Source organism: Athene cunicularia, assembly GCF_003259725.1.
Source record: "Athene cunicularia isolate RWA chromosome 28 unlocalized genomic scaffold, athCun1 chr28_part2, whole genome shotgun sequence".
Classification (NCBI taxonomy): Eukaryota; Metazoa; Chordata; class Aves; order Strigiformes; family Strigidae; genus Athene; species Athene cunicularia.
The window spans coordinates 259,505-269,023 of record NW_020799140.1 but is presented as its reverse complement, the minus strand read 5'-3'; the positions used below and the strand labels follow the sequence as shown (position 1 = coordinate 269,023).

At 58.6% G+C, this 9,519-nt stretch overlaps 1 protein-coding gene across 1 annotated transcript; it reads left to right on the top strand.

Moving 5' to 3' along the window:
* Positions 1-899: 899 nt before the first annotated feature.
* Positions 900-9,395, top strand: PRAM1 (PML-RARA regulated adaptor molecule 1). Its single transcript, XM_026865194.1, has 10 exons — positions 900-1,120; positions 2,828-3,512; positions 5,642-5,714; positions 6,133-6,245; positions 6,550-6,604; positions 6,875-6,968; positions 7,252-7,414; positions 8,046-8,079; positions 8,681-8,715; positions 9,197-9,395. The coding sequence occupies exons 1-10, from the start codon at positions 1,118-1,120 to the stop codon at positions 9,199-9,201; spliced, it is 1,260 nt and encodes a 419-aa protein (XP_026720995.1). The 5' UTR covers positions 900-1,117; the 3' UTR covers positions 9,202-9,395.
* Positions 9,396-9,519: the final 124 nt, after the last annotated feature.

Here is a 9,519-nt window from a genome sequence, read left to right as displayed (position 1 = left end):
GTGAGGAGGAGGAGGCTGAGGGGAGCCCTCATCCCTCTCTGCAGCTCCTGACAGGACATTGCAGAGAGGCCGGGGCTGGGCTCTGCTCCCAGGGGATCAGGGACAGGACAAGAGGGAACGGCTGGAAACTGCCCCAGGGGAGGGTCAGGCTGGGCAGGAGGAGAAAATGTTTCACCAAAGAGTGGTCAGTGTGGAACAGGCTGCCCGGGGAGGGGGGAGTCCCCATCCCTGGGGGGGTTTCAGGGCCGTGGGGATGAGCTGGGGGGGATGTGAGGTAGGGGAGAGCTTTGTAGAGTCGGGCTGAGGGTTGGACTCGCTGATTCCGGGGGGCTTTTCCAACCCGAATGGCTCGGGGATTCTGTGACATTGTACCAAAGGGCTGGAGGAGACACCGCCCCGGGCAGGGATGTCAGTGCCAGCCCGCAGCTCACCAGGGTATCCCTGCCACAGGGCTTGACTCAACCTCTCCGACCTTTCCTGTGCCCGAGGAAATAAACAGTGAAGCGGGGGGGTGTTTCACCCCTTCCCGGTGGGGTCAGCTCTTCGACATATCAGATGTCCCAGTTTCGGACACTCTGGAAGCCGTGCCCCTCTCCCCAGCCTTCCCGCGCTCCCGCAGAGCTCAGCCGTGCCACCTCCCACAAACGGCCTCCACGCTCGGCAGGGCCCGTGGGCTCTGCAGACCTGACCTGCAGTGGGTTCACGTTGGCCACTGCCAGATAAGAACGTGACCTGCCCTCCCGGCCCTCAGGGCAGCCCGGCCCTCAGATCCCAGGGTCGCTCCCTGAATCCCAGACTCTTTACTGGGTGAGACTTACGGGCAGCAGGACTGGGTGGGCTTCGAGCTCCCCAACAGCAACAGAGTCCAAGCTGAGAGTGCACTGAGAGCTGCTCCTCCTCCTCCTCTTCCTCCGCCTCCTCCTCCTCTGCTATTTCATGGTCAGGGTAGAGCGACTTCCTGGCATTGCATTCAGCTTCTCACCAACCGTTAGGAAAGAGTCTCTGGTTTCAGGGGAGGGGGACTTCGGAGAGCCTCGCCTTGTACAAGTCCTCCCGCTTGGATGCCTCTGGTGAGGAGAAAGGAGGTGAGCACGCAGGAAAGCATCTGCTGATCGAAATGGTGAGTAAGAACCAGACCCGGGCTGTGCTCGACCTGGGGACAGGGTGCGGGGAGCAGAGCCGTGTCTCCTGCTTGGAAGGGCTGTGGCAGCATCCTTGCAAGGGGCTGGATCCTGCTGAGACCCTCACTCCTCTTGGAAGACAAAGTCCTCCCGGATGTCTGAGCTGGTTGGAGCTCCAAAGATCTCTGACCCATTCCTGGGCTCAGTGCAAGATTTGCTGGGTGACGGGCTGGTTGTAAACATCTGTGAAAGAGAAGGAGGCCACAGCCTGCCACTGAGTCTAGGAGAGCACCCACCGGTGCAAAATATATTGAAAAAGCTGGAATTGATCGTGGTGACAGCAGTGCTGTAACCCACAGGTACACCCGAGGGCTCTGTGCAAGTCCCAGCTCATGGAGCGGTTCCAAAATTGATGGTGACAAACCTCCGAACCATTCAGGTGCCCCAAATCCCAGCAGCGTATTTGGGAATCTGGAAAAAGTTGTGCTTTTTCAGTAGTTTGGGTGAAAGCCCCACTTCCTCGTGCGCAGGAAACAGCGAATTCGTGCTGCCTTACCACAGGCTATGCTCACAGTGCTGCGTGTGCAGCATTTACCAGGGAAGTTGTGGTGACCGCCTGGGGATGTGACGGGAACTTGCACTTATTTAGGTATATACACATTTGAGCACTTATGTCTAGAAATATTGCACTAGGTGCTTTGCATACTAGCCCTTCGGTTGTGAAAGAAAAAAATTGTGCAAGCACAAACCCAAACTGAAATCCCAGAGGGATGAGAACTTCAAAATTGAAGCCTCTGGCTTGCCAAGGGCAAGGGAGCAGCCAGCTCCGGTGCAAAGGGACACTGGTCCAGGGACGAGGGGGTGGGAGAAAGATGGGGGAGGGTAAGATGATCCCTCCCATAAATTCCATCTGAGAATTTAGAAAAAACGTAACCCCAATCCCACCTGAGCGTTGTGCCGTACCTTAAACCTCACATTCTTCTTCCAAATGTCATTCGGCCTCCCCCTGGCAGCCTCTCTCTGGAGGCTTCAGATAAAAGGTGCTTTTTGGTCATTCAGGAAGCCAGGGGCAACTTTGCACTGGGGCCAGTATGTCCCAGTTCACAGTGTGAGCCACACAGGAAACTCTCTGGTCAGAAAAGTAGGGCAGGTCTGCCGCCCCTTGGCCGCCGCCTTTGCGCGCGGGCTTTGGCAGGGTGAGGCTCAGCAGCGCTGCCCTGGGTTTTCCTCCAGGGAGGGATGCTGATGGCTCCGGGGGCCTCCCCCACCAACTCCTGCCCCACTGCCCCAGGTTCACCACGGACTCCATGGGAACTAGGACCAGGGCAAGGCAGGTTGCTCTTATCTGAGCCCTGGGCAATCTCTAGATCTCAGATTCTGCCCTCAGGAGCTTTGCTGCTAGTAGGGTGTAATACCGCACCCAGTCCTTCTGTTTTGGTGGTCCCTGGTAGTGGAGGAGGGGTAGATCAGACCAAAAGACTCCATGAAACACCTCCTGGGTGTCCTTACGATGGTGGGACTTGTTCCCAGTCTGGTACAGCCCAGTCTTTCTCAGACACGTTCCAGGACCGCTTTGATCAAAGACCGTGTTTCACAGAGGAGACTTAGTGTCAGGCCATGTTGAAGAAGTACTGTGTTCCCCAGGGGGGGCTTGGGTTCATTTTCCTCCGTGGTGTTTTAACTGGAACTTTTCTTAATGGTCACAGACACATCTGGAGGGGAAAGAGGCCGTGGTGAGGCACCTGCGGGCAAAGCTCCAAGGGAACAGGAAAGACCCTCCTGAAGCGGGCGGCTGGCCAGAGAGTTGCTCTGCAGCATCCCCTGCAAGGGAGCCGGGACAGACCCCCACACCGGGCCCCAAGGGCGAGCCGCCTCCAGAGCCCCCCCGGGCCAGGAGGGTGGACTTCAGCAGGGCTTCTCCGTCTCACAGGAAAGGTCAGAGTGTGGGACAGCATTTCCCTCCCCATCCTGTCGGTGAGACCCCAGAATGGATGCTGCGATTGAAGAAGGGGATTGCTCAAGACGCCAGCATCCACCCAGCCCCTGCAAGGCCAGGAGGAGGAGACGTGTTGAACAAGGAGGTGGGAGCCACCTCCAATCCCCCCCCGAGAAACTCAGCCCAGCAGACACGATCGCTTATCAAAGACAAGGGTGCTCCAGCAGTTACTGCCACGGCTCGCGCAGCCTCCCTGGACACTGTGGGGAGTCCCCGTGGGACAGGGCACCCAGCTCCACCTCGGAGGAAGCCTTTGCCTCACAGCAAGGCGCTGGGAGTGAGGCCGGCCAAGCCCAGGCGCCCTCCTGTCGTGGATCTGGAGAAGTTCCGTGCACCTGCATGTCCTGGGACGCCTGTCCATCCTGCCACGGAGCCGCCAAGGAGCACTCACCTGGGTACGGCCAGGCACCTACAAGTCCTCCAGAGGAGGATGCCACTCGTTCAGGAAGGAAAATCTCCCCAGTTAGAGTCTGGAGTTCCTGGGAGATGGAAACACTGAGGAGAGGCAGGGGCTGGTAGTGAGAAAGGGGCTTCTGTAGGCATGGCATATGGGAAGGAATGAGAGAGAACAGCAGCTGAAGAAACGAAGGGGCCTAAGTGCCTTGTTCCTGGCCGGCAACAGGTATCAGGCTCTGGGCTGCTTGCAGGGAGTAGGGTTGGAGTAAGTAACATGAGGGATGTTGACAAACTGGCGTGAGCCCCGTGCAGGGCACTAAGATGTTTGGGGGTTGGAGCATGTGGGGGAAGAGAGGCTGAGACCCAGGTTTGTTTAGCCAGGAGAGGGGCTGAAGGGGAGGTCCTCTCACTGCCCACAGCGGCCTCACGGGAAGAGGACTCACTCCTCCCAGGAGTGGCCGGGAGCAGGACTGGAGGCAACGGCCATGAGCTGTAGTAGGGGAAGCTCCAGTCGGGTATTAGGAGAGGTCTCTCCTGTGAGAGCGGTGCAGCCCTGCTGCCAGCACCAGGGAGATGAGTATCTCCATCCTTGGAGATATTGTCACCTGGGTCAGGCCCTAAAGAACCTGCCCTAGCTCCGAGGCCAGCTCTGCTCTGCTCTGAGCAGGAGGCTGGATGAGAGACTCCGGAGGTCCAGCCAGTCCACCCTCATGTGGCTCTAGGAGCAGACAAGGCTGGCTGGTGGGAAGCGGAGCTGGTCTCCATCCCACGGGCAAGAAGCACTTACACACCCTTTGGCCACCAGACAGAGGGTCTCTGCAGCTGGCCGCACGCTGCCAGCCACGCCGCCTCCTCCGAGGCTGAGGGAGCCTCTGAGCCGTCCCAGGCACGGCCAGAGCTGTGGGCACGGTGCTGCCTTGGTGCCCTCCTCACTGACCGCCCGTGGGATGCAGGGCTTGGTGCCTCTTGGGCACGATGGTTCTGTTCAGCACCAGCCCTGCCACGCTCCACAGTGGCCTTCCAGATCTAGGCAGATTTGTGCCGGTTTCTGATAGCTGCCACTCTGCACTCTGGGGGGTGAAACCTGTTTCACATTCAGTTTCTTGCTCAGCTCCTCTAAGTTCTTGTTCACTGCCCTGTTTATAGCATGGCTCATGCCCAGACACGGGGTAGAGGGCAACCGTGAGAGCAGAGACTCTCTTCCGCTCCTTATGAGAACTGCAAAACCTGGCAGGTTTAGGTTATAGGGGGTTATTCCGTGTTAGCCCCCAGAGCTCACCCACTGGCACCAGCCCTGGCCCTGGGCTGAGTGGCCCTGGCAGAGGAGGGCATGATCTGCTCTCCATGTGTCCCACAAGCCACAGGTTTTCAAGTATTTAATTGTCTCATGGGTACCGAAGCAAGTTTGAACACCCCGGTTTGGTTATTTTTGTTAATTTTTAGGGCAAGTCTTACAATTTTTAGGGCCTGGTATATGACTGTGCGTTACTTGGTACAATAACCCAGCAAAGCTGCAATGTGGTACCATGGATCGTCATGCCAGCTGGTTGGTTTGGTGACCAGGCTGGTGATAAAAATAATGGGATCTGAGCAGGGATGTTGGTGTTCTGGTGATTGTACAAGGTGCTGATGATGCTCCTAAGCACATGGAGATATCCAGGACTTGTCCGGATTCTGGTACAGATCTGGAGTTTAGAGTTTTCACCACATTCAAAATACTCATTTTGGCCTCTTCCCCCCCCGCTCCGCCCCTTTCACCACTGGTCCAGGGAGGAAGCAACATTAGGGATGTAAGAACAGAAAAATATCTATTAAAGCCCCCAGTGAGCTCCCTGGCGAGCCATGCCCCAGTGTGCTGGGAGAGAAGAAAATCCCCAGGTGGGACATGGAGTAAAAACTCTTCACTAGGTCCAGAGGAGCAATCAGTTTTATCTCCCCGCATCCCTCTGCACTAAGTCTAGCCCCGGGGCGGTTCTGACCTCAGGGTGAGCGAGAGTCGAGGAGAAAATATGAAATAATCTCTCGCCGCTCTCTCCCATTCCTCTTTTTACCACAGGTTACCTGAAACCAGGCCATGTTGCATCAGATAATCTCTCACTGCTCCCTCCCGTTCCTCTTTTTGCTGTAGGTTACCCGAAACCAGGCTACGTTGCATCAGCCCCGGCGCGGTTCCCCCCGCAGACTGCTCCGAGTGTGGCTGGGTAAGGACCGAGGCCGCACGTTTATTCCGGGTGACTTCCAGGCTGTCCTGACCCAGTGGGAAGGGCACGAGGGGGAGCAGCAAGAGGATCCTTGGGTTCTTCTGCCTATTCCTGAGCCCGACATGGGGCAGCCCCTTGTGCAGGCAGCTGTGCTTCCCAGGCCGCATCACCGCACAGGTCTGGTTGCTGCCACTGCACCCCGCTGCCCCCCTCCTGCACCCCGGGTGCTGCTGAGCCCTGTGAGGAGCTGCTGGCCTGCAGCACAGAGCTGCCATCTCACTCTGCCCCAGACCTGGGCCCAACGCACAGGCAGCCCAACTGCCTGTTGCCCACCTTCCCCCTGGCAGCCTTGATCCTGCCCCTGGCCCCGGTGCTGTTGCTGCGACAGGGCTCCCTAATCTCCGTCTGCCTCACACAGGGATGAAGATGAGATCTATGATGACGTAGAGCCCGTTGGGCTGATCAGGAAAGGCCAAGGCATTTTGCTGCCCACCATGTCCTGGCTGCCAGCACATCCTTGCCCCAGAGGAGGTGGGTACAGGAGGGGCCGGGGTGCTGGTCGGGGTGAGCACTGCAGCTCGGGGAGCCTTGATGCCCACTGAGCCATGGGCAGCAGCAGAGCCGCACTGAGCCCGCCGCTCCCGTGCATGGGAGGGTGATGGGTTTCTCTGCTGCCTTGTAAAATGGGCACGGGAAACCCCGACCCCGCCACACTCGGGGGCAAACTCAGGGTTCGGCCCCAGGAGAAGGCTCATGTTGCTGTTTCAGTCTTGTGTCCTGTCTCCACCTTGTAGCAGCCTCACAGCAGCACCTCTCCTGGGGTTTGGTTTTACAGGTGGAGGTGCTGGTCGAGCCTCCAAGAGGGTTGCCTTGCCGGCAGCTGCACAGAGGTAACGGGGGTTTTTACTCTTTCTAAGGGTCCCAAAATGGCCAAGGGCTTCCTGCTGCTCTGACAGAGCTGGTGGTTTAACGTCTCTGTTAGAAATGTCCGCGGTGAAGAGTGCAAGTGGCAGGTTGAAACCTGGCCCAGGGGTCCCAGCAGCCCCCGAGCTGGTGCAGAGGAATGTGGTGGGGCAGCAGCCCGGGCTGTGGCGAAGGGGAAGGGAGGGAGCAGAGCGGGGGTCAGCTGAGCTTTCCTCTGACTCTCAACGACTCTGCAGAGAAGCCCAAGTCTCCTGGAAGGTGAAGCCAATGACACTTAAGGAATGCAAGAAGGAAGAGAAGGTGGACAGGGAGTTCCAGAAGAAATTCAAGGTGAGCAGCAATGAGTGACTGCTTATCCCTCCAAGCTCCCCCTTCTCCTCCCGGGAAGGGTGCGACGTGGTGGCGGAGAGGAGCTGTGCTCTGCAGAAACCAGCTGCTACCCCGGTCACACCCGCCCTGTTCCCCACTGAAACACCCCCAGATCTGACCAGTCCCGCTGACCGTTGGCTGGAGAGGGATCTGCTTTCTCCCAGAAGGGAGAGTGGTTGGAGCTGCCCACCTCACACTCCCCTGGGGCAACTGCCAAGCTGCAGCTCTGCTGTTTGCGTTTCAGTTCAAAGGAAGCATCAATGTCCTGACTCAGATGATGGTTGACCCCGCAGCAACGGAGAAGAGGGGCGGAGGGAAGAACCTGCCGCTAAGACGAGGAGAAATTCTTGATGTCATTCAGTTCACAAATCAGGAGCAAATCCTCTGCCGAAACAGCCAGAGAAGGTGTAAGTCTGGGGGGCTGAGGCTTTGCCTGCAGTGCAGATCACAGCACACACTTTTGGGAACAATTCCTTCATGTGCACACACCCCAGTAGACAGCAGGAGACATCCCCTTGCTGTCAGACAGCCCTGACATGTACCCTGGCTCTCAAATGTTCCCACTTCGCTTCTGCACAAACGTCCAGTTCTTCCTCCCAGTCAGCACCAGCAGTTCTGCTGTTAGCTGGGCTTGTCTTCTCCCCCTGCCACAGGCCTTGGCAGCTCCCGAAGCCTCTTGGCTACCGGCTCGGCACATAAGGCTTTGCTGTAGGCGCGGGCTGCACAAGCCACGTCTGCGTGGAAGGATGCTCAGATGAAATGGGCTGCAGAGCCCCAGGCAGAGAGATGGGGCTCGGGCTCTTCCCAGCCAGCTGCCACCCAGCCTGGCAGGCTTGTTCCCTGTGCAGCCCAAGCAGGTTCTTCCCAAGGGTCTAGCCTGGCTTCCCAGAGCCGGGCTCCTCCGTGCTCCCAGCTCTCCCTGGGCCTGTGAGATGTTAAACTCTGCCTGTCCTGAGCAGGGGCAGGTGCTGGGGTGAGACCCCGCTCATGCCCTGGTTCCCGACACAACCTGGCGTACTCTTCCTCTCTCTGTTGCAGATGGCTATGTGCCCCGGGCTGTGATGCTGCACCTGTGAGTATTCCTTCCCTGGCCCCTTCCTCCCCTCTCCAGCTGTAGCAATTGCCCAGTGAACGCCCAGCACCAAACCAGCCCTGGCCATTGGGTGCCAACTCAAAAATACCCGAGCCGGGCAGTGACCATGAGCACAGCACCGGCCGGTTACCCTGGGAGTGGAATCTGCCATTTCTGGTGTCAGCAGAGGTTCTGATACGGGGAGCAACTCCCTGGGGTGCTGTGAGCACGCCCCAAGCTGTGGTGTCTCCCATGGGACCTGCTCAGGTGCTGCGGCTGCACGTCGCAACGGGCCAGCGCTGCCCCTCTGTGCAGCCGGGTCTGTCCGTGGCTCTCAGCAGCCGGGACGAGGCCACCATCCACGTGCAGCGTGAGGGGGCCAGAGCCGTGCTCACCCCGCGCCGCAGGGTCCCATCGCTGCAGGGAAAGCGCAAAGCTGGGCAGGGGTGAACGGGGCTGGGCGGTGGACAACCGGTGCCCGTAGACATGTCGGGAGAGACGGGACAGATGCAGCAGCAGGAGCTGGCCCTTGCCTTGGTGCCAGGATCGGGGGGATGTGGGAGACCAGACTGCTCACAGCACCCCGTCTTCTTCCTCACAGGGACACTGACATCTATGACGACGTTGAGACTTTCGGTAGGTGAGGAAGGAACCGCTGCTGCGGCCCTTTGCCAAGCGCTGGGCACTGCTCCCCGGCAGGGGCGGGCAGCAGCCGTCCCCGAGCTGGCACCAGAGCCTTCCCCTCCTGCCCCCTTCCCCACCCTCCCTCTCTCCCCTCCCTCTCTGTGATCCCTCTCCCTCTCCCTCTCTCTGGGACATCCCTTCCTTCCCCCACATGTTCTCATGTTCCTCCATTCCCAAGTATTTGGACTCCCTGAGCCCTTCTCAGCTCGCTCCCTGCTCCTGCTGCCAGCCCCAGGGACCGACCCTTCAATGTCCTTTGAGATGTTCCTGATCCCCCAGACAACTCGGGATGCCCTTTCCCAAGCAGCTGCTCACTCCTGGCTGCAAACTCTATCTCCCAGCTCACAGAAGGCTCTGAAGAGGCAGCTGAACGGAGACAGCTGTATTTTAGCTGTGCTGGCGAGCAAATATTTTATCTAATTCTGCCTGGCAGGTTGAGTGATCCATGCTAAAGCCAAAGGAACAAGACAGCACCGACAGAGAACTCCCCAAGGGCTGACATGTGAGAAGCACTATACGCCACGCTCCTGCTTTGGGAGGAGCTCTGCTCTCTCTGAGAGCCTGCAAAAGCCACCGTGTTCCTGCCAGAACAGCGGCGGGGCTGTTTGACGTGCTGCGGCACTGCGGGGATCCTGTCCCACAGGGGCAGGGGGTTCAAAGAGATCCGCAAGTCAAGTCTTCTCTGTGCCTTTGTTCTGTCTGTGTAAACCATGGCGAAGGTCTGGGAGGGTCCTGAGGTCTTATTTGGGGGGGGGT